Source organism: Salmo trutta, unplaced genomic scaffold (genome assembly GCF_901001165.1).
Source record: "Salmo trutta unplaced genomic scaffold, fSalTru1.1, whole genome shotgun sequence".
NCBI classification, from domain to species: Eukaryota; Metazoa; Chordata; class Actinopteri; order Salmoniformes; family Salmonidae; genus Salmo; species Salmo trutta.
The window spans coordinates 414,381-439,380 of record NW_021822992.1 but is presented as its reverse complement, the minus strand read 5'-3'; the positions used below and the strand labels follow the sequence as shown (position 1 = coordinate 439,380).

The 25,000-nt window shown below is 42.9% G+C and overlaps 1 protein-coding gene across 1 annotated transcript in view; it reads left to right on the top strand.

Moving 5' to 3' along the window:
* The window catches only part of LOC115187885 (CUB and sushi domain-containing protein 3-like), a 1,475,978-nt gene that overhangs the window by 1,178,981 nt on the left and 271,997 nt on the right, over positions 1-25,000 (top strand). The window contains 4 exon segments of the mRNA XM_029746934.1: positions 1-6; positions 3,655-3,843; positions 11,262-11,378; positions 12,669-12,884. The exon segment at positions 1-6 is cut by the window's left edge and continues 182 nt beyond it. Coding sequence (XP_029602794.1) covers positions 1-6; positions 3,655-3,843; positions 11,262-11,378; positions 12,669-12,884 — 528 coding nt within the window.

Below are 25,000 nucleotides of genomic sequence, written 5' to 3'. Positions count from 1 at the left end.
ACGAGAGTGAGATAATAACAACATGTTTTTTTTTATGTGGCCGTTATGACTGGTGTTCTGACAAACACATATATGGTACAAGTCTCCCATTGATATCAATTAATGAAAATAAGTTGAGACAACAACAAGCTCTATTTCCAAACCCTTTATCTTGAGAGTTTTTTTGAATTTCAATGAATGATTTATGTGAAAGTCTGAGTTGTGGATGTACAGACTTGTCTCAACTCTTAATGAGACCCTATGAGACTGGATTTGATTCATTCTAATCAAGCAGCAATCACACACACAGCTCTGATTAGTAAGGGCCACGACGGGCCCTATTTATGATGTACAGCAGGTAGACTGAGTTATATCTGTGTCGTCGTAGAGTGCAGAATAAACTGATTTCCCGACTTCCTGTAGAATAAACTGATTTCCTGACTTCCTGTAGAATAAACTGACTTCCTGACTTCCTGTAGAATAAACTGACTTCCTGACTTCCTGTACTTGCTCTGGAAAGCATTTCAGCTGATAAAATGAACAGAATGAGTGACATTTTCTATACCATAAAATTATCTGTGGGAACCCTAGTTAGCTCAACACACTGCTATTGTAACGTGTACGCTAATAAACGAGAAGCAAGTACAGGGAGTGAATTTAATAAATAAACGAACTAGGAACAAAACAAGAAACACGAGTAGCGTACAGACATGAAACAATAACGCCTGAGGAAAGAACCAGCATGCTAGCAGATACCAATAGACTTTTTGTCATTGCGCTAACGCTAGTTAGCATTGGCTTGCGAAACTACCTCTAACTTCCTTCATACTGGACAAAGAGACATAACAATGGTATCCACAAGTTCATCTGACTCTTTTTATTTTCATTTTTTTTATTTCACCTTTATTTAACCAGGTAGGCCAGTGGAGAACAAGTTCTCATTTACAACTGCGACCTGGCCAAGAATAAAGCAAAGCAGAGCGACACAAAACAACAACACAGAGTTACACATGGAGTAAAACAAACATACAGTTAATAACACAATAGAAGAAAAAAAACTCTGGCGAAGTAGATAAAATGCTCGTTGCCAAAATCCCTTTATATTTAAAACACATTCCATTGAGTTGTAGGTATAATACTGTATATTTTAAATGATATGGGAAGAAAACACTAAATAAACTGTATAACAACAGATCAGCCAGATATTAAATATAATACAGCTGTTAGATCTAGCCAAGGCTGATCAGCCAGATATTAAATATAATACAGCTGTTAGATCTAGCCAAGGCTGATCAGCCAGATATTAAATATCATACAGCTGTTAGAGCTAGCCAAGGCTGATCAGCCAGATATTAAATATAATACAGCTGTTAGATCTAGCCAAGGCTGATCAGCCAGATATTAAATATAATACAGCTGTTAGATCTAGCCAAGGCTGATCAGCCAGATATTAAATATAATACAGCTGTTAGATCTAGCCAAGGCTGATCAGCCAGATATTAAATATAATACAGCTGTTAGATCTAGCCTAGGCTGATCAGCCAGATATGAAATATCATACAGCTGTTAGATCTAGCCTAGGCTGATCAGCCAGATATGAAATATCATACAGCTGTTAGATCTAGCCTAGGCTGATCAGCCAGATATGAAATATCATTACAGCTGTTAGATCTAGCCAAGGCTGATCAGCCAGATATTAAATATAATACAGCTGTTAGATCTAGCCAAGGCTGATCAGCCAGATATTAAATATCATACAGCTGTTAGATATGGCCAAGGCTGATCAGCCAGATATTAAATATAATACAGCTGTTAGATCTAGCCTAGGCTGATCAGCCAGATATTAAATATAATACAGCTGTTAGAGCTAGCCAAGGCTGATCAGCCAGATATTAAATATAATACAGCTGTTAGATCTAGCCTAGGCTGATCAGCCAGATATGAAATATCATTACAGCTGTTAGATCTAGCCAAGGCTGATCAGCCAGATATTAAATATCATACAGCTGTTAGATCTAGTCTGATCAGCCAGATATTAAATATAATACAGCTGTTAGATCTAGCCTAGGCTGATCAGCCAGATATTAAATATAATACAGCTGTTAGATCTAGCCAAGGCTGATCAGCCAGATATTAAACATCATACAGCTGTTAGATCTAGCCTGACCAGCCAGATATTAAATATCATACAGCTATTAGAGCTAGCCAAGGCTGATCAGCCAGATATGAAATATCATACAGCTGTTGGAGCTAGCCTGACCAGCCAGATATGAAATATCATACAGCTATTAGAGCTAGCCAAGGCTGATCAGCCAGATATGAAATATCATACAGCTGTTGGAGCTAGCCTGACCAGCCAGATATGAAATATCATACAGGTGTTAGAGCTAGCCCAGGCTAATTCACATGAACTAGTCACAAACTGCTACTACTAGAATTGGGATAATTTGCTTGAAGCCCTCATGCAGTCTTTCTTTTAATAAATCATCACTGTGTGTTTATTTCATGAACGTAACTCCAACATATATTTTTGATCATTTATTTTCCTCAGCCTCCTGTGGCCTTGAAAAATGCTCACTCTGATCATGTGAGCATCAGGAAACAAATGTGAAGATATTTACATACATAGCCCTGATTGGCTGATAAGGATGTTCTAGAGCCCACCCCCTTACCCAGATGAACAGCCATTGGTCTATTATAAAGAGCTCTCCTTATGACATCATAAAGTAGGCCTAACCCACCTGAACAGCTTGAAATTCCAACACATTTTATTCAAACAGCTCCTACTCAAAAAGGGAATTATCAGAATTTTCGCAATTTCCAAGTATTATTTTGACCTCATAGGGTGGAAGTATAATTTTTTTAAAAACAGTCAAATCAGGGAGGGTGTGGGGTGGGTTGGGTATATGAGGTGATTGGGGTGGGTGGTTGGGAGGGGGTTGGGGTGAGTGGACTGAGGTAGGGAGGGTTTGGGGGGTGGATGTGTTATGTGGAGGGAGGAAGGGTGGTTGGGATATGGTAAAATATTTAAAAAAAACTTGAATAAAAAAAGTATATATATACAAAAAAAAACATTTTTAACTGCACTACCCCTTTATATCTTTTGACCTGAGAACTACAACAAAGACAATAGCTAAATGGAATGGAAGTTCTGTTCTGATTAAAATCAATGTGGAAGTTGGCATTCAAAATATTCTCATTTGATTAGGTAATTAGCTAGCTAGCTAACATTAGCATAAATAGCTAGCTACTTCTGTTCAAATTATGTTTTTTTTTTAGCTGTAATCTAAAGAAAAGCCTGGGAATGTGTTCATAGTTGAACTTTTCTGTAAGTTTTTCCTTAAAATGTGTAGCTCAAAGCTGCAGATGTTTTTAGCACCACAAGAGAGACCTGACTGGATCTTCAGCTGCTCGCTGCCAACTGAGCTGATACCAAGAGCACAGCAGAGCCAAGAGCACATTGTGTGTTACGCTCAAAACGGTCCATGAGGAAACAGATACCTTTTGGGTGAAAAAAAAATGGAGATGCGATTAAATGCGCCCCCCCCCTCAAAAAAAATGTAAACAATGTACGGTGATTTAAAAAAAAAGCTAAAGTTAAGGCGTTATTAACACGTTAACTTGGACAGGCCCTAATGTATAAATAATCATTTATTTTACCTTGGCTCTTACCAGTTGTGACGTTGGACACATCATCATGCATGGACCCTGGGATCCCGGTGAACGGCGAGCGGTACGGCCATGACCTGGCCATCGGGTCCACAGTGTCGTTCCAGTGTGACCAGGGATACACGCTCAGTCATGAGGAACCACTGGTCTGTGAGACGAACCACTGGTGGAGTCATCCTCTGCCCACATGTGATGGTATGTTAGCCTCTATAACAGGGGGATTACAATCTGAACCTACAAGCTCCGGACAACTGCTGCTTTTTTTTGTTATACCTAATAATTAATATCACCCACCTGGCGTCCCAGGTCTAAATCAGGCCCTGATTAGAGGGGGAATCACCCACCTGGTGTCCTAGGTCTAAATCAGTCCCTGATTAGAGGGGGAATCACTCACCTGGTGTCCCAGGTCTAAATCAGTCCCTGATCAGAGGGGAATCATCCACCTGGTGTTCCAGGTCTAAATCAGTCCCTGATTAGAGGGGAATCACCCACCTGGTGTTCCAGGTCTAAATCAGGCCCTGATTAGAGGGCAATCACCCACCTGGTGTCCCAGGTCTAAATCAGTCCCGGGTAAAAAACTGTAGAACTGGCTTCAAGGTCCAGATTGATGTGAGGGGGATATGTTATTTATAGTGACGGTATGTTACTAAATAGATAATTCATCTTTATTTATCATCTCAATTATGCATAGCCTTGCCCACTGCCCACATTTGGTTTAGATTATAATATGTGTAATCTCTGGGTTTAGATCATAACGTGTGCAATCTAGATTAAGATATATTGGTGCAATCTGTATTCACTTTAGCCAACTCCCGTTTTAGCCAACTCCCGCTTTAGCCAACTCCCGCTTTAGCCAACTCCCGTTTTAGCCAACTCCCGCTTTAGCCAACACCCGCTTTAGCCAACTCCCGCTTTAGCCAACTCCCGTTTTAGCTAACTCCCGCTTTAGCCAACTCCCGCTTTAGCCAACTCCCGCTTTAGCCAACTCCCGCTTTAGCCAACACCCGCTTTAGCCAACTTCCGCTTTAGCCAACTCCCGCTTTAGCCAACTCCCGCTTTAGCCAACACCCGCTTTAGCCAACTTCCGCTTTAGCCAACTTTGTCAGAATGGTTAGCTGAAGAACAGACAGATCTGGGAACAGGGTTCATATAATGGTATTCATATGGTTCAACCAACTCGTACCTTTTCACATGTGATGGTATATTACTAAAGAGTTATAATATTTTAGTTGTCGTCCCCACTACTTACATATTTGTGTTTATTGTATAGGATAGAGAAAGAGAAGAGAGTGTGCTGAAATAGCAGTGGTCTGTATTGGTATACAGCAGCTCAACTGGTAGACCACCCTAGCAGTGGTCTGTATTGGTACACAGCAGATCAACTGGTAGACCACCCTAGCAGTGGTCTGTATTGGTACACAGCAGATCAACTGGTAGACCACCCTAGCAGTGGTCTGTATTGGTACACAGCAGATCAACTGGTAGACCACCCTAGCAGTGGTCTTTATTGGTACACAGCAGCTCAACTGGTAGACCACCCTAGCAGTGGTCTGTATTGGTATACAGCAGTTCTACTGGTAGACCACCCTAGCAGTGGTCTGTATTGGTATACAGCAGCTCAACTGGTAGACCACCCTAGCAGTGGTCTGTATTGCTATACAGCAGTTCAACTGGTAGACCACCCTAGCAGTGGTCTGTATTGGTATACAGCAGCTCAACTGGTAGACCACCCTAGGCCACCAATAGATCATCAGCTTAACATGTCATCTCAATGAAGCTAGCCTGGCCCCATCTGGATGTGTCATCTCAATGAAGCTAGCCTGGTCCCATCTGGATGTGTCATCTCAATGAAGCTATCCTGGTCCCATCTGGATGTGTCATCTCAATGAAGCTAGCCTGGTCCCATCTGGATGTGTCATCTCAATGAAGCTAGCCTGGTCCCATCTGGGTATATCATCTCAATGAAGCTAGCCTGGTCCCATTTGGATGTGTCATCTCAATGAAGCTATCCTGGTCCCATCTGGATGTGTCATCTCAATGAAGCTAGCCTGGTCCCATCTGGATGTGTCATCTCAATGAAGCTATCCTGGTCCCATCTGGATGTGTCATCTTAATGAAGCTAGCCTGGTCCCATCTGGATGTGTCATCTCAATGAAGCTATCCTGGTCCCATCTGGATGTGTCATCTCAATGAAGCTAGCCTGATCCCATCTGGATGTGTCATCTCAATGAAGCTAGCCTGGTCCCATCTGGGTATGATCTCAATGAAGCTAGCCTGGTCCCATCTGGGTATATAATCTCAATGAAGCTAGCCTGGTCCCATCTGGATGTATCATCTCAATGAAGCTAGCCCGGTCCCATCTGGGTGTGTAATCTCAATGAAGCTAGCCTGGTCCCAGCTGGATATATCATCTCAATGAAGCTAGCCTGGTCCCATCTGGGTATATCATCTCAATGAAGCTAGCCTGGTCCCATCTGGGTATATCATCTCAATGAAGCTAGCCTGGTCCCATCTGGATGTGTCATCTCCATGAAGCTATCCTGGTCCCATCTGGGTATATCATCTCAATGAAGCTAGCCTGGTCCCATCTGGATGTGTCATCTCAATGAAGCTAGCCTGGTCCCATCTGGATATATCATCTCCATGAAGCTAGCCTGGTCCCATTTGGATATATCATCTCCATGAAGCTAGCCCGGTCCCATCTGGGTATATCATCTCAATGAAGCTAGCCTGATCCCATCTGGGTATATCATCTCAATGAAGCTAGCCTGGTCCCATCTGGGTATATCATCTCAATGAAGCTAGCCTGGTCCCATCTGGGTATATCATCTCCATGAAGCTAGCCTGGTCCCATCTGGATGTGCTCCAGCCAACTCCTCTCTGCTGTGTTTGTTCCTTTGAATGCCAAACATGTAACCTTCTCTCCAGCATGGCATGACAACCATATTCAGACCAATCTGCTGCACATACAGATCTGGGCCCAGAGTTTAAGGATATTTATACGGTTCACCCAACACCTACTGGGCAGGGATTCCATTTTAATGTCACACCCTGGCAGTATTCCTGCTGATGCTATACTTATGTCCTTGAATTAATAAACAGTCACTTTTCTTGTTTTCCCGAAATGCACCAAGGAACTTTTAAATATTCCAGTGGCGTATTTGGTAGATGGTCCCAGTCACCACACCTGTACAGGGACGATGTACTAGAGAGAAAGTGTGGGAGGAGGTTGGCAGGGGGTAAAGTCATAGGGCTTGATGTACTAACACATGCTATACTGTACTGTAGTGTGATACTGTATTATCTATAAGACCCGCTACACTTTACATCAAATAGTACATGACATAGAGACATAGTCTTCCAGTCACTCACCTCTCTACTGGGACTATATAATAGACAGAGTTAGTAGAGTCTTCCAGTAGGATGGTAGGGGGTTAGAAGGTAGGATGGTAGGGTTTAGGGGGTTAGGAGGTAGGATGGTAGGGGATAGGAGGTAGGGTGGTAGGGGGTAGTAGGTAGGATGGTAGGATGGTAGGGGGTTAGGGGGTAGGATGGTAGGGTTTAGGGGGTTAGGAGGTTGGATGGTAGGGGGATAGGAGGTAGGATGGTAGGGGATAGGAGGTAGGATGGTAGGGGATAGGAGGTAGGATGGTAGGGGATAGGAGGTAGGATGGTAGGGGATAGGAGGTAGGATGGTAGGGGATAGGAGGTAGGATGGTAGGGGATAGGAGGTAGGATGGTAGGATGGTAAGGGGTTAGGGGGTTAGGAGGTAGGATGGTAGGGGGTTTGGGTAAATGTTGTTACTGAGGGTGGAGAGTGTAGGGGGTAAGGGTAGATGTTACTGAGGGTGGAGAGTGTAGGGGGTAAGGGTAGATGTTACTGAGGGTGGAGAGTGTAGGGGGTAAGGGTAGATGTTACTGAGGGTGGAGAGTGTAGGGGGTAAGGGTAGATGTTACTGAGGGTGGAGAGTGTAGGGGGTAAGGGTAGATGTTACTGAGGGTGGAGAGTGTACGGGGTAAGGGTAGATGTTGTTACTGAGGGTGGAGAGTGTAGGGGGTAAGGGTAGATGTTGTTACTGAGGGTGGAGAGTGTAGGGGGTAAGGGTAGATGTTACTGAGGGTGGAGAGTGTAGGGGGTAAGGGTAGATGTTACTGAGGGTGGAGAGTGTAGGGGGTAAGGGTAGATGTTGTTACTGAGGGTGGAGAGTGTAGGGGGTAAGGGTAGATGTTACTGAGGGTGGAGAGTGTAGGGGGTAAGGGTAGATGTTACTGAGGGTGGAGAGTGTAGGGGGTAAGGGTAGATGTTACTGAGGGTGGAGAGTGTAGGGGGTAAGGGTAGATGTTACTGAGGGTGGAGAGTGTAGGGGGTAAGGGTAGATGTTACTGAGGGTGGAGAGTGTAGGGGGTAAGGGTAGATGTTGTTACTGAGGGTGGAGAGTGTAGGGGGTAAGGGTAGATGTTGTTACTGAGGGTGGAGAGTGTAGGGGGTAAGGGTAGATGTTACTGAGGGTGGAGAGTGTAGGGGGTAAGGGTAGATGTTACTGAGGGTGGAGAGTGTAGGGGGTAAGGGTAGATGTTACTGAGGGTGGAGAGTGTACGGGGTAAGGGTAGATGTTACTGAGGGTGGAGAGTGTAGGGGGTAAGGGTAGATGTTGTTACTGAGGGTGGAGTGTAGGGGGTAAGGGTAGATGTTACTGAGGGTGGAGAGTGTAGGGGGTAAGGGTAGATGATGTTACTGAGGGTGGAGAGTGTAGGGGGTAAGGGTAGATGTTGTTACTGAGGGTGGAGAGTGTAGGGGGTAAGGGTAGATGTTGTTACTGAGGGTGGAGAGTGTAGGGGGTAAGGGTAGATGTTGTTACTGAGGGTGGAGAGTGTAGGGGGTAAGGGTAGATGTTGTTACTGAGGGTGGAGAGTGTAGGGGGTAAGGGTAGATGTTACTGAGGGTGGAGAGTGTAGGGGGTAAGGGTAGATGTTACTGAGGGTGGAGAGTGTAGGGGGTAAGGGTAGATGTTACTGAGGGTGGAGAGTGTAGGGGGTAAGGGTAGATGTTGTTACTGAGGGTGGAGAGTGTAGGGGGTAAGGGTAGATGTTACTGAGGGTGGAGAGTGTAGGGGGTAAGGGTAGATGTTGTTACTGAGGGTGGAGAGTGTAGGGGGTAAGGGTAGATGTTGTTACCGAGGGTGGAGAGTGTAGGGGGTAAGGGTAGATGTTACTGAGGGTGAACACATATACTACTACCTTCCCTGTAGCTCAGTTGGTAGAGCATGGTGTTTGCAACACCAGGGTTGTGGGTTCAATTCCCACGAGGGACCAGCACAGAAAAAAAAGAAAAAAAATGAAATATATCCATTCACTACTGTAAGTCGCTCTGGATAAGAGCGTCTGCTAAATTACTAAAATGTAAAATGTACTAGTGGAGTCTCTCTAATATCCCTCTACAGCTGCACATCAAGACAGCCAATATAGTACTACTGCCTGAGTCCAGGTGTGCCAGACACAAACCCACAAGCCTTGCCAAGTAACACTAGGCTCATGTCTTATTAATGACTTTATGTAAGTTCGGCTCATTAATTAAATATTTGATATAATTTTAGGAGGTAGGGTTTGATTCAGTGTCGCTTGCCTGGAGAGACTCGGGGTGTGTCGTAAACGGCACCCTTATTCCCTTCCCTGTAGTGCACTACTTTTGACCAGGACCCATAGGGGTAGTGCACTTACCATTTGGGATAGAGCTGAGGCCTCTAGGGTAGTGACTGCAGCTGTACAGCTCCAGGCATCATTATCATCCTCCAAAAACACTGCCTGGCATTCATTGGCATTCATTACTTAGAAAACATGTACTCTAGCCACCAAGTTCAACTTCAAATATTTGCCTGCCAGATGATGTGTTTCTGGAGGGCATCTGCATAATGCCAGCAGCCTGGCCGGGTTTACAAGAACAAAAAAATAAAGAAAACATATTAAAAAAAAAAAAAAGAATATTTTAAATTGTCATATTTGCCAAGTATTGTCCTTTAAAGAGCATATGACCTTTTACACTGATAACAATACAATGACAGTCGGTAGAAAGCTGGTGGCTGGTGAACAATGGCTAATTAATCTGGATAAACTTTCAACAGGCTCTGACATTAACACCTTGGCCCAGTCGCCATTGAGAGGAGACTTTTTCTCATTATCTTTGCTGTGGGAAGATAAAGAGCTCAGCTGTAGATGATGTCACTAAGGAAGACATGCACAGGATCATATTGATGATGTCACGAAGGAAGACACGCACAGGATCATATTGATGATGTCACTAAGGAAGACACGCACAGGATCATATTGATGATGTCACTAAGGAAGACACGCACAGGATCATATTGATGATGTCACTAAGGAAGACACGCACAGGATCATATTGATGATGTCACTAAGGAAGACATGCACAGGATCATATTGATGATGTCACTAAGGAAGACATGCAAAATATGTAGCTCATTTTGTAGAGCATGGTGCTTACAACACTAAAGGTTTGATTCGTGTTGACCAACCATACAAAAGCGAGTTTGATTCCTGTTGACCAACCATACAAAAGTGGGTTTGATTCCTGTTGACCAACCATACAAAAGTGGGTTTGATTCCTGTTGACCAACCATACAAAAGTGGGTTTGATTCCTGTTGATCAACCATACAAAAGTGGGTTTGATTCCTGTTGACCAACCATACAAAAGCGAGTTTGATTCCTGTTGACCAACCATACAAAAGTGGGTTTGATTCCTGTTGACCAACCATACAAAAGTGGGTTTGATTCCTGTTGACCAACCATACAAAAGTGGGTTTGATTCCTGTTGACCAACCATACAAAAGTGGCTTTGATTCCTGTTGACCAACCATACAAAAGTGGCTTTGATTCCTGTTGACCAACCATACAAAAGTGGGTATGATTCCTGTTGACCAACCATACAAAAGTGGGTTTGATTCCTGTTGACCAACCATACAAAAGTGGGTTTGATACCTGTTGACCAACCATACAAAAGTGGGTTTGATTCCTGTTGACCAACCATACAAAAGTTGGTTTGATTCCTGTTGACCAACCATACAAAAGTGGGTTTGATTCCTGTTGACCAACCATACAAAAGTGGCTTTGATTCCTGTTGACCAACCATTCAAAAGTGGCTTTGATTCCTGTTGACTTCCTGTTGACCAACCATAGAAATGTGGGTTTGATTCCTGTTGACCAACCATACAAAAAAAATGTTGGATAAAAGTGTTCACTAAATTACATGTATTATAGATGATGTATGTCAATAGTGGAGCATGAGGAGGATCATAGCAATAATTTGACTAGTATTAGCATTGTGTATTAGCATCAGGCTAGCATTAGCATTGTATATTAGCGTCAGGCTTGCATTAGCATTGTGTATTAGCATCAGGCTAGCATTAGCATAGTATATTAGCGTCAGGCTAGCATTAGCATTGTGTATTAGCATCAGGCTATCATTAACATAGTATATTAGCGTCAGGCTAGCATTAGCATTGTGTATTTAGCACCAGTCTAGCATTAGTATTGTGTATTAGCATCAGGCTAGCATTAGCATTGTGTATTAGCATAATTGTCTCTCGTCGTTCTCCAGCATCGTGCGGTGGGGACGTGAGAGGACCTGGTGGTATCATTCTGTCTCCTGGATATCCAGAACTCTACCCTAACTCTCTAAACTGCACCTGGACGGTGGAGGTCGGACATGGGAAAGGTAGGAAAGTAACTTTACTCAAAGCCCTTTTTTATACAAATGGACCTACAGAACTATGACAAGTGTGACAGTGTGACGTTTATGCCTCTATTAAAACTGACATTTTTTTTTATTTAACTAGGCAAGTCAGTTAACAACAAATTCTTATTTATAATGACGGCCTAGGAACAGTGGGTTAACTGACGTGTTCAGGAGCAGAACGACAGATTTTTACCTTGTCAGCTCGGGGATTCGATCTAGCAACCATTTGGTTACTGGCCCAACACTCTAACCACTAGGCTACCCTGCCATCCCTCCACTCTAACCATTAGTTTACCTGCCGTCCCTCCACTCTAACCACTAGGCTACCTGCCGTCCCTCCACTCTAACCACTAGGCTACCCTGCCGTCCCTCCACTCTAACCACTAGGCTACCCTGCCGTCCCTCCACTCTAACCACTAGGCTACCTGCCGTTCCCTCCACTCTAACCACTAGGCTACCTGCCGTCCCTCCACTCTAACCACTAGGCTACCTGCCATCCCTCCACTCTAACCACTAGGCTACCTGCCTCCCCCCTCTAACCACTAGGCTACCTGCCGTCCCTCCACTCTAACCACTGGGCTACCCTGCCACCCCTCCACTCTAACCACTAGGCTACCCTGCCGTCCCTCCACTCTAACCACTAGGCTACCCTGCCGTCCCTCCACTCTAACCACTAGGCTACCTGCCGTTCCCTCCACTCTAACCACTAGGCTACCTGCCGTCCCTCCACTCTAACCACTAGGCTACCTGCCATCCCTCCACTCTAACCACTAGGCTACCTGCCTCCCCCCTCTAACCACTAGGCTACTCTGCCGCCCCTCCACTCTAACCACTAGGCTACCTGCCGTCCCTCCACTCTAACCACTAGGCTACCTGCCGCCCCTCCACTCTAACCACTAGGCTACGCTGCCGCCCCTCCACTCTAACCACTAGGCTACCTGCCGCCCCTCCACTCTAACCACTAGGCTACCTGCCGCCCCTCCACTCTAACCACTAGGCTACCTGCCGCCCCTCCACTCTAACCACTAGGCTACCTGCCGTTCCCTCCACTCTAACCACTAGGCTACCTGCCGTCCCTCCACTCTAACCACTGGGCTACCCTGCCGTCCCTCCACTCTAACCACTAGGCTACCTGCCTAAATCTGTTGTATCAGATTTCACCATTCAAAGAGCTTTAAAAGTCCTCTTTCATTACTTGAGAAATGCTAATGCCGTCCCAATCTGATGATCTGATTTTTCTTCTTCTTCTCTCTGTTCTGCTCTGTTCAGGGGTCCAGTTCATGTTTCATTCCTTCCACTTGGAAGATCACCACGACTACCTCCTGATCACTGAGAACGGCAGCTTCGTCCTGCCTTTAGCTCGCCTCACCGGCTCCGAGCGCCCAGCGCCCATCAACGCAGGTCTCTACGGGAACTACAAGGCTCAGCTTCGCTTCATCTCAGACTTCTCTATTTCCTTTCAAGGATTCAACATCTCTTTCTCAGGTAAGAGAGGAGAGAGATATAGGGGGAGGGGAGGAAGGGAGAAGGATGGAGGGAGGGAGGGAAGGTAGGGAGGGAGGGAGGGGTGAAGGGAAAGCGAGAGAGGGGGAGAGAGAGAGAGAGAGAGAGGGAGAGTTAGAGAGTTAGAGAGAGAGAGAGAGTTAGAGAGAGAGATAGAGGGAGAGTTAGAGAGAGAGTTAGAGAGAGAGAGTTAGAGAGAAAGAGTTAGAGAGGGAGATTTAGAGAGAGAGAGAGCGATTGAGAGTTCCTACATTCATTCAGTGATGAGATCAGAAGTGTTAAGATCTTGGTAAAGCACATAGAGTAACATGTACTGAAGGGAGAGCCATTTATCAGTGAGGGCTAGAGCAGGCTTAAGGCTGGACTGAAGCTCTGAGACTGATGATTCAGGATGGATCAATATTGTAAACCAAGGTCAAGTACAAGGAGCCTGTCAGAGATGGGGTGCATCCCAAATGTTACCTTGTTCCATATGTGGTCCACTACTTTAGACCAGGATCAATAGGGAATGTGGTCCACTACATTAGACCAGGGTCAATAGGGGATGTGGTCCACTACATTAGACCAGGGTCAATAGGGGATGTGGTCCACTACATTAGACCAGGGTCAATAGGTGATGTGGTCCACTACATTAGACCAGGGTCAATAGGGGATGTGTTCCACTACATTAGACCAGAGTCAATAGGGGATGTGGTCCACTATATTAGACCAGGGTCAATAGGGGATGTGGTCCACTACATTAGACCAGGGTCAATAGGGGATGTGGTCCACTACATTAGACCAGGGTCAATAGGGGATGTGGTCCACTACATTAGACCAGGGTCAATAGGGGATGTGGTCCACTACATTAGACCAGGGTCAATAGGGGATGTGGTCCACTACATTAGACCAGGGTCAATAGGGGATGTGTTCCACTACATTAGACCAGAGTCAATAGGGGATGTGGTCCACTATATTAGACCAGGGTCAATAGGGGATGTGGTCCACTACATTAGACCAGGGTCAATAGGGGATGTGGTCCACTACATTAGACCAGGGTCAATAGGGGATGTGGTCCACTACATTAGACCAGGGTCAATAGGGGATGTGGTCCACTACATTAGACCAGGGTCAATAGGGGATGTGGTCCACTACATTAGACCAGGGTCAATAGGGGATGTGTTCCACTACATTAGACCAGGGTCAATAGGGGATGTGGTCCACTACATTAGACCAGGGTCAATAGGGGATGTGGTCCACTACATTAGACCAGGGTCAATAGGGGATGTGTTCCACTACATTAGACCAGGGTCAATAGGGGATGTGGTCCACTACATTAGACCAGGGCCAATAGGGGATGTGGTCCACTACATTAGACCAGGGTCAATAGGGGATGTGGTCCACTACATTAGACCAGGGTCAATAGGGGATGTGGTCCACTACATTAGACCAGAGTCAATAGGGGATGTGGTCCACTACATTAGACCAGGGTCAATAGGGGATGTGGTCCACTACTTTAGACCAGGGTCAATAGGGGATGTGGTCCACTACATTAGACCAGGGTCAATAGAGGATGTGGTCCACTACATTAGACCAGGGTCAATAGGGGATGTGGTCCACTACATTAGACCAGGGTCAATAGGGGATGTGGTCCACTACATTAGACCAGGGTCAATAGGGGATGTGGTCCACTACATTAGACCAGGGTCAATAGGGGATGTGGTCCACTACATTAGACCAGGGTCAATAGGGGATGTGGTCCACTACATTAGACCAGGGTCAATAGGGGATGTGGTCCACTACATTAGACCAGGGTCAATAGGGGATGTGGCCCACTACATTAGACCAGGGTCAATAGGGGATGTGGTCCACTACATTAGACCAGGATCAATAGGGGATGTGGTCCACTACATTAGACCAGGGTCAATAGGGGATGTGGTCCACTACATTAGACCAGGATCAATAGGGGATGTGGTCGACTACATTAGACCAGGGTCAATAGGGGATGTGGTCCACTACATTAGACCAGGGTCAATAGGGGATGTGGTCCACTACATTAGACCAGGGTCAATAGGGGATGTGGTCCACTACATTAGACCAGGGTCAATAGGGGATGTGGTCCACTACATTAGACCAGGGTCAATAGGGGATGTGGTCCACTACATTAGACCAGGGTCAATAGGGGATGTGGTCCACTACATTAGACCAGGGTCAATAGGGGATGTGGTCCACTACTTTAGACCAGGGTCAATAGGGGATGTGGTCCACTACATTAGACCAGGGTCAATAGGGGATGTGGTCCACTACATTAGACCAGGGTCAATAGGGGATGTGGTCCACTACATTAGACCAGGGTCAATAGGGGATGTGGTCCACTACATTAGACCAGGGTCAATAGAGGATGTGGTCCACTACATTAGACCAGGGTCAATAGAGGATGTGGTCCACTACATTAGACCAGGGTCAATAGAGGATGTGGTCCACTACATTAGACCAGGGTCAATGTTTGTTTCCACATCATTTCAATGAAATTGAGTTGAACCAACGTGGACCAGATGTTGAATTGTTGTCTGAGCCCAGTGGGTAGGGAACAGGGTGTAATTTGGGATGCACCCATCATGAAGGCTGTCCAGGTGAATATCCTGAGGAGATGACTGCTAATGACCCAAATGGCACCCTATTCCCTATGTAGTGCACTACCTCACGGCCCATAGGGCTCTGCTGAAAAGTAGTGCACTACATAGGGAATAGGGGGGCATTTTCAATGCAACCATCAAGTAGGCTGTCCTTGGGAATATCCTGAGGAGAAGACTGTAGTCTGTCTGTTGGTCTGTCAGAGTGAATGGGACTAACTTCTGCTTTATCAGAGTTAATGGGACTAACTTCTGCTTTATCAGAGTCAATGGGACTAACTTCTGCTTTATCAGAGTTAATGGGACTAACTTCTGCTTTATCAGAGTGAATGGGACAAACTTCTGTTCTATCAGAGTTAATGGGACTAACTTCTGCTTTATCAGAGTTAATGGGACTAACTTCTGCTCTATCAGAGTTAATGGGACTAACTTCTACTTTATCAGAGTTAATGGGACTAACTTCTGTTTAATCAGAGATAATGGGACTAACTTCTGTTCTATCAGAGTTAATTGGACTAACTTCTGCTCTATCAGAGTTAATGGGACTAACTTCTGCTTTATCAGAGTTAATGGGACTAACTTCTACTTTATCAGAGTTAATGGGACTAACTTCTGTTTAATCAGAGTTAATGGGACTAACTTCTGTTCTATCAGAGTTAATGGGACTAACTTCTGCTTTATCAGAGTGAATGGGACTAACTTCTGCTTTATCAGAGTTAATGGGACTAACTTCTGTTCTATCAGAGTTAATGGGACTAACTTCTGTTCTATCAGAGTTAATGGGACTAACTTCTGCTTTATCAGAGTGAATGGGACTAACTTCTGCTTTATCAGAGTTAATGGGACTAACTTCTGTTCTATCAGAGTTAATGGGACTAACTTCTGCATTATCAGAGTGAATGGGACTAACTTCTGCTTTATCAGAGTGAATGGGTCTAACTTCTGCTTTATCAGAGTGAATGGGACTAACTTCTGTTCTATCAGAGTTAATGGGACTAACTTCTGCTTTATCAGAGTGAATGGGACTAACTTCTGCTTTATCAGAGTTAATGGGACTAACTTCTGTTCTTTCAGAGTCAATGGGACTAACTTCTGCTCTATCAGAGTTAATGGGACTAACTTCTGCTCTATCAGAGTTAATGGGACTAACTTCTGCTTTATCAGAGTGAATGGGACTAACTTCTGCTTTATCAGAGTTAATGGGAATAACTTCTGCTCTATCAGAGTCAATGGGACTAACTTCTGCTTTATCAGAGTCAATGGGACTAACTTCTGCTCTATCAGAGTTAATGGGACTACCTTCAGTTCTATCAGAGTTAATGGGACTAACTTCTGCTGTGTCAGAGTTAATGGGACTAACTTCTGCTCTATCAGAGTTAATGGGACTAACTTCTGCTTTATCAGAGTTAATGGGACTAACTTCTGCTTTATCAGAGTGAATGGGACTAACTTCTGCTTTATCAGAGTTAATGGGACTAACTTCTGCTCTATCAGAGTTAATGGGACTAACTTCTGCTCTATCAGAGTTAATGGGACTAACTTCTGCTTTATCAGAGTTAATGGGACTAACTTCTGCTTTATCAGAGTTAATGGGACTAACTTCTGCTTTATCAGAGTTAATGGGACTAACTTCTGCTTTATCAGAGTTAATGGGACTAACTTCTGTTCTATCAGAGTTAATGGGACTAACTTCTGCTTTATCAGAGTGAATGGGTCTAACTTCTGCTTTATCAGAGTGAATGGGACTAATTTCTGCTTTATCAGAGTTAATTGGACTAACTTCTACTTTATCAGAGTTAATGGGACTAACTTCTGCTTTATCAGAGTTAATGGGACTAACTTCTACTTTATCAGAGTTAATGGGACTAACTTCTGCTTTATCAGAGTTAATGGGACTAACTTCTGCTTTATCAGAGTGAATGGGACTAACTTCTGATTTATCAGAGTGAATGGGACTAACTTCTGCTCTATCAGAGTTAATGGGACTAACTTCTGCTTTATCAGAGTAAATGGGACTAACTTCTGCTTTATCAGAGTTAATGGGACTAACTTCTGCTTTATCAGAGTTAATGGGACTAACTTCTGCTCTATCAGAGTTAATGGGACTAACTTCTGCTTTATCAGAGTTAATGGGACTAACTTCTGCTTTATCAGAGTTAATGGGACTAACTTCTGCTTTATCAGAGTCAATTGGACTAACTTCTGTTCTATCAGAGTGAATGGGACTAACTTCTGTTCTGTCAGAGTTAATGGGACTAACTTCTGCTTTATCAGAGTGAATGGGACTAACTTCTGCTTTATCAGAGTGAATGGGACTAACTTCTGCTCTATCAGAGTTAATGGGACTAACTTCTGCTCTATCAGAGTTAATGGGACTAACTTCTGCTCTATCAGAGTTAATGGGACTAACTTCTGCTTTATCAGAGTTAATGGGACTAACTTCTGCTCTATCAGAGTTAATGGGACTAACTTCTGCTTTATCAGAGTTAATGGGACTAACTTCTGCTTTATCAGAGTTAATGGGACTAACTTCTGCTTTATCAGAGTTAATGGGACTAACTTCTGCTTTATCAGAGTTAATGGGACTAACTTCTGCTTTATCAGAGTCAATGGGACTAACTTCTGTTCTATCAGAGTCAATGGGACTAACTTCTGTTCTGTCAGAGTTAATGGGACTAACTTCTGCTTTATCAGAGTGAATGGGACTAACTTCTGCTTTATCAGAGTGAATGGGTCTAACTTCTGCTTTATCAGAGTGAATGGGACTAACATCTGCTTAATCAGAGTTAATGGGACTAACTTCTGCTCTATCAGAGTGAATGGGACTAACTTCTGCTCTATCAGAGTTAATGGGACTAACTTCTGCTTTATCAGAGTTAATGGGACTAACTTCTGCTCTATCAGAGTTAATGGGACTAACTTCTGCTTTATCAGAGTGAATGGGTCTAACTTCTGCTTTATCAGAGTTAATGGGACTAACTTCTGCTTTATCAGAGTGAATGGGACTAACTTCTGCTTTATCAGAGTTAATGGGACTAACTTCTGCTTTATCAGAGTTAATGGGACTAACTTCTGCTTTATCAGAGTCAATGGGACTAACTTCTGTTCTATCAGAGTTAATGGGACTAACTTCTGCTTTATCAGAGTGAATGGGACTAACTTCTGCTTTATCAGAGTGAATGGGACTAACTTCTTCTTTATCAGAGTGAATGGGACTAACTTCTGCTTTATCAGAGTGAATGGGACTAACTTCTGTTCTATCAGAGTTAATGGGACTAACTTCTGCTCTATCAGAGTTAATGGGACAAACTTCTGCTTTATCAGAGTTAATGGGACTAACTTCTGCTTTATCAGAGTCAATGGGACTAACTTCTGCTTTATCAGAGTCAATGGGACTAACTTCTGCTCTATCAGAGTTAATGGGACTAACTTCTGTTCTATCAGAGTTAATGGGACTAACTTCTGCTGTGTCAGAGTTAATGGGACTAACTTCTGCTGTGTCAGAGTTAATGGGACTAACTTCTGTTTTATCAGAGTTAATGGGACTAACTTCTGCTTTATCAGAGTTAATGGGACTAACTTCTGCTTTATCAGAGTGAATGGGACTAATTTCTGCTTTATCAGAGTTAATTGGACTAACTTCTACTTTATCAGAGTTAATGGGACTAACTTCTGCTTTATCAGAGTTAATGGGACTAACTTCTACTTTATCAGAGTTAATGGGACTAACTTCTGCTTTATCAGAGTTAATGGGACTAACTTCTGCTCTATCAGAGTTAATGGGACTAACTTCTGCTTTATCAGAGTTAATGGGACTAACTTCTGTTCTATCAGAGTTAATGGGACTAACTTCTGTTCTATCAGAGTTAATGGGACTAACTTCTGCTTTATCAGAGTGAATGGGTCTAACTTCTGCTTTATCAGAGTGAATGGGACTAACTTCTGCTTTATCAGAGTGAATGGGACTAACTTCTGCTCTATCAGAGTTAATGGGACTAACTTCTGCTTTATCAGAGTTAATGGGACTAACTTCTGCTTTATCAGAGTTAATGGGACTAACTTCTGCTTTATCAGAGTTAATGGGACTAACTTCTGCTCTATCAGAGTTAATGGGACTAACTTCTGCTTTATCAGAGTCAATGGGACTAACTTCTGTTCTATCAGAGTCAATGGGACTAACTTCTGTTCTATCAGAGTGAATGGGACTAACTTCTGCTTTATCAGAGTGAATGGGACTAACTTCTGCTTTATCAGAGTGAATGGGTCTAACTTCTGCTTTATCAGAGTGAATGGGACTAACTTCTGCTTTATCAGAGTTAATGGGACTAACTTCTGCTCTATCAGAGTTAATGGGACTAACTTCTGCTCTATCAGAGTTAATGGGACTAACTTCTGCTTTATCAGAGTTAATGGGACTAACTTCTGCTTTATCAGAGTTAATGGGACTAACTTCTGTTCTATCAGAGTTAATGGGACTAACTTCTGCTTTATCAGAGTGAATGGGTCTAACTTCTGCTTTATCAGAGTCAGTGGGACTAACTTCTGCTTTATCAGAGTGAATGGGACTAACTTCTGCTCTATCAGAGTTAATGGGACTAACTTCTGCTTTATCAGAGTTAATGGGACTAACTTCTGCTTTATCAGAGTTAATGGGACTAACTTCTGCTTTATCAGAGTTAATGGGACTAACTTCTGCTCTATCAGAGTTAATGGGACTAACTTCTGCTTTATCAGAGTCAATGGGACTAACTTCTGTTCTATCAGAGTCAATGGGACTAACTTCTGTTCTATCAGAGTTAATGGGACTAACTTCTGCTTTATCAGAGTGAATGGGACTAACTTCTGCTTTATCAGAGTGAATGGGTCTAACTTCTGCTTTATCAGAGTGAATGGGACTAACTTCTGCTCTATCAGAGTTAATGGGACTAACTTCTGCTCTATCAGAGTTAATGGGACTAACTTCTGCTCTATCAGAGTTAATGGGACTAACTTCTGCTTTATCAGAGTTAATGGGACTAACTTCTGCTCTATCAGAGTTAATGGGACTAACTTCTGCTTTATCAGAGTTAATGGGACTAACTTCTGCTTTATCAGAGTTAATGGGACTAACTTCTGCTTTATCAGAGTTAATGGGACTAACTTCTGCTTTATCAGAGTTAATGGGACTAACTTCTGCTTTATCAGAGTCAATGGGACTAACTTCTGTTCTATCAGAGTCAATGGGACTAACTTCTGTTCTGTCAGAGTTAATGGGACTAACTTCTGCTTTATCAGAGTGAATGGGACTAACTTCTGCTTTATCAGAGTGAATGGGTCTAACTTCTGCTTTATCAGAGTGAATGGGACTAACATCTGCTTAATCAGAGTTAATGGGACTAACTTCTGCTCTATCAGAGTGAATGGGACTAACTTCTGCTCTATCAGAGTTAATGGGACTAACTTCTGCTTTATCAGAGTTAATGGGACTAACTTCTGCTCTATCAGAGTTAATGGGACTAACTTCTGCTTTATCAGAGTGAATGGGTCTAACTTCTGCTTTATCAGAGTTAATGGGACTAACTTCTGCTTTATCAGAGTGAATGGGACTAACTTCTGCTTTATCAGAGTTAATGGGACTAACTTCTGCTTTATCAGAGTTAATGGGACTAACTTCTGCTTTATCAGAGTCAATGGGACTAACTTCTGTTCTATCAGAGTTAATGGGACTAACTTCTGCTTTATCAGAGTGAATGGGACTAACTTCTGCTTTATCAGAGTGAATGGGACTAACTTCTTCTTTATCAGAGTGAATGGGACTAACTTCTGCTTTATCAGAGTGAATGGGACTAACTTCTGTTCTATCAGAGTTAATGGGACTAACTTCTGCTCTATCAGAGTTAATGGGACAAACTTCTGCTTTATCAGAGTTAATGGGACTAACTTCTGCTTTATCAGAGTCAATGGGACTAACTTCTGCTTTATCAGAGTCAATGGGACTAACTTCTGCTCTATCAGAGTTAATGGGACTAACTTCTGTTCTATCAGAGTTAATGGGACTAACTTCTGCTGTGTCAGAGTTAATGGGACTAACTTCTGCTGTGTCAGAGTTAATGGGACTAACTTCTGTTTTATCAGAGTTAATGGGACTAACTTCTGCTTTATCAGAGTTAATGGGACTAACTTCTGCTTTATCAGAGTGAATGGGACTAATTTCTGCTTTATCAGAGTTAATTGGACTAACTTCTACTTTATCAGAGTTAATGGGACTAACTTCTGCTTTATCAGAGTTAATGGGACTAACTTCTACTTTATCAGAGTTAATGGGACTAACTTCTGCTTTATCAGAGTTAATGGGACTAACTTCTGCTCTATCAGAGTTAATGGGACTAACTTCTGCTTTATCAGAGTTAATGGGACTAACTTCTGTTCTATCAGAGTTAATGGGACTAACTTCTGTTCTATCAGAGTTAATGGGACTAACTTCTGCTTTATCAGAGTGAATGGGTCTAACTTCTGCTTTATCAGAGTGAATGGGACTAACTTCTGCTTTATCAGAGTGAATGGGACTAACTTCTGCTCTATCAGAGTTAATGGGACTAACTTCTGCTTTATCAGAGTTAATGGGACTAACTTCTGCTTTATCAGAGTTAATGGGACTAACTTCTGCTTTATCAGAGTTAATGGGACTAACTTCTGCTCTATCAGAGTTAATGGGACTAACTTCTGCTTTATCAGAGTCAATGGGACTAACTTCTGTTCTATCAGAGTCAATGGGACTAACTTCTGTTCTATCAGAGTGAATGGGACTAACTTCTGCTTTATCAGAGTGAATGGGACTAACTTCTGCTTTATCAGAGTGAATGGGTCTAACTTCTGCTTTATCAGAGTGAATGGGACTAACTTCTGCTTTATCAGAGTTAATGGGACTAACTTCTGCTCTATCAGAGTTAATGGGACTAACTTCTGCTCTATCAGAGTTAATGGGACTAACTTCTGCTTTATCAGAGTTAATGGGACTAACTTCTGCTTTATCAGAGTTAATGGGACTAACTTCTGTTCTATCAGAGTTAATGGGACTAACTTCTGCTTTATCAGAGTGAATGGGTCTAACTTCTGCTTTATCAGAGTCAGTGGGACTAACTTCTGCTTTATCAGAGTGAATGGGACTAACTTCTGCTCTATCAGAGTTAATGGGACTAACTTCTGCTTTATCAGAGTTAATGGGACTAACTTCTGCTTTATCAGAGTTAATGGGACTAACTTCTGCTTTATCAGAGTTAATGGGACTAACTTCTGCTCTATCAGAGTTAATGGGACTAACTTCTGCTTTATCAGAGTCAATGGGACTAACTTCTGTTCTATCAGAGTCAATGGGACTAACTTCTGTTCTATCAGAGTTAATGGGACTAACTTCTGCTTTATCAGAGTGAATGGGACTAACTTCTGCTTTATCAGAGTGAATGGGTCTAACTTCTGCTTTATCAGAGTGAATGGGACTAACTTCTGCTTTATCAGAGTTAATGGGACTAACTTCTGCTCTATCAGAGTTAATGGGACTAACTTCTGCTCTATCAGAGTTAATGGGACTAACTTCTGCTTTATCAGAGTTAATGGGACTAACTTCTGCTCTATCAGAGTTAATGGGACTAACTTCTGCTTTATCAGAGTTAATGGGACTAACTTCTGCTTTATCAGAGTCAATGGGACTAACTTCTGCTTTATCAGAGTCAATGGGACTAACTTCTGCTCTATCAGAGTTAATGGGACTAACTTCTGTTCTATCAGAGTTAATGGGACTAACTTCTGTTCAACAGAGTGAATGGGACTAACTTCTGCTCTATCACAGTTAATGGGACTAACTTCTGTTCTATCAGAGTGAATGGGACTAACTTCCGCTCTATCAGAGTTAATGGGACTAACCTCTGTTCTATCAGAGTTAATGGAACTAACTTCTGCTTTATCAGAGTTAATGGGACTAACTTCTGCTATATCAGAGTTAATGGGACTAACTTCTGCTTTATCATAGTTAATTGGACTAACTTCTACTTTATCAGAGTTAATGGGACTAACTTCTGCTTTATCAGAGTTAATGGGACTAACTTCTGCTCTATCAGAGTTAATGGGACTAACTTCTGTTCTATCAGAGTTAATGGGACTAACTTATGTTCATCAGAGTTAATGGGACTAACTTCTGCTCTATCAGAGTTAATGGGACTAACTTCTGCTTTATCAGAGTTAATTGGACTAACTTCTACTTTATCAGAGTTAATGGGACTATCTTCTGCTCTATCAGAGTTAATGGGACTAACTTCTGTTCTATCAGAGTTAATGGGACTGGAGAGAGTCCGACTAGAGAGATACAGACTACAGAGATACAGACTACAGAGATAGCGAGATACAGACTAGGGAGATAGATACAGACTAGAGTGATAGCGAGATACAGACTAGGGAGATAGAGAGATAGAGATTAGAGAGATACAGACTAGAGAGATACAGACTAGAGAGATAGAGAGATACAGACTATTGATATACAGACTTGAGAGATACAGACTAGTGATAGAGACTAGAGATAGAGACAAGAGGGATGCAGACTAGAGAGATATAGAGATACAGACTAGAGCGATACAGACTAGTGAGATAGAGAGATACAGACTATTGATATACAGACTAGAGAGATAGAGACTAGAGAGATAGAGAGATACAGACTATTGATATACAGACTAGAGAGATAGAGACTAGAGAAATAGAGAGATAGAGACTAGAGAGACTAGAGAGATAGAGACTAGAGAGATACAGACTAGAGAGATACAGACTTGAGAGATACAGACTTGAGAGATACAGACTAGAGAGATACAGACTAGAGAGATACAGACTAGAGAGATACAGACTAGAGAGATAGAGAGATACAGACTAGAGCGATAGAGACTATTGATATACAGACTAGAGAGATAGAGACTAGAGAGATACAGATTAGATGGTACTAACTTCTTCTCTATCAGAGTTAACGGGACTAACTTCTGCTATTGAAACAGCCTGGTCTAAAAGTTTGCCTCCTGCTCATCCAGAGGGAAGAGTAACTTGGCGCAGCAACTCATGACTATTCATGGTCTCACCCCAAGAGTCTGTTTCTGTGTGCATACTGTAATTATCATCTATAGATCGTCCTGCTTATAATTCTGCCCACTACCTTTTGTTAACCTTTGATTAGATTGACTGGTTTAGGTAATGTAGCGACCAGCGTCATAGTCTTTTGTTCAGCAGAGTTGAACGAGTGATGTCTTTATGGGTTTCCCCAATTTTCCATTTCCCTTCCTAATTCCTTCCTTAATTTCTAATTCCCTTCCCTTCCTTTCCTAATTCATCTTTCCTCGCTTCCTCTCTCCTCGGGACCCCAAACTGCATTGGAGGAGGAGATCCGTGGTCCCTCAACCTCAGGCTTTCTTCTCCAATGTGTTTTAGAGAAGGAATTCAAGGAGAGAGGATGTGATAAATCAAAGGAAAGATTAC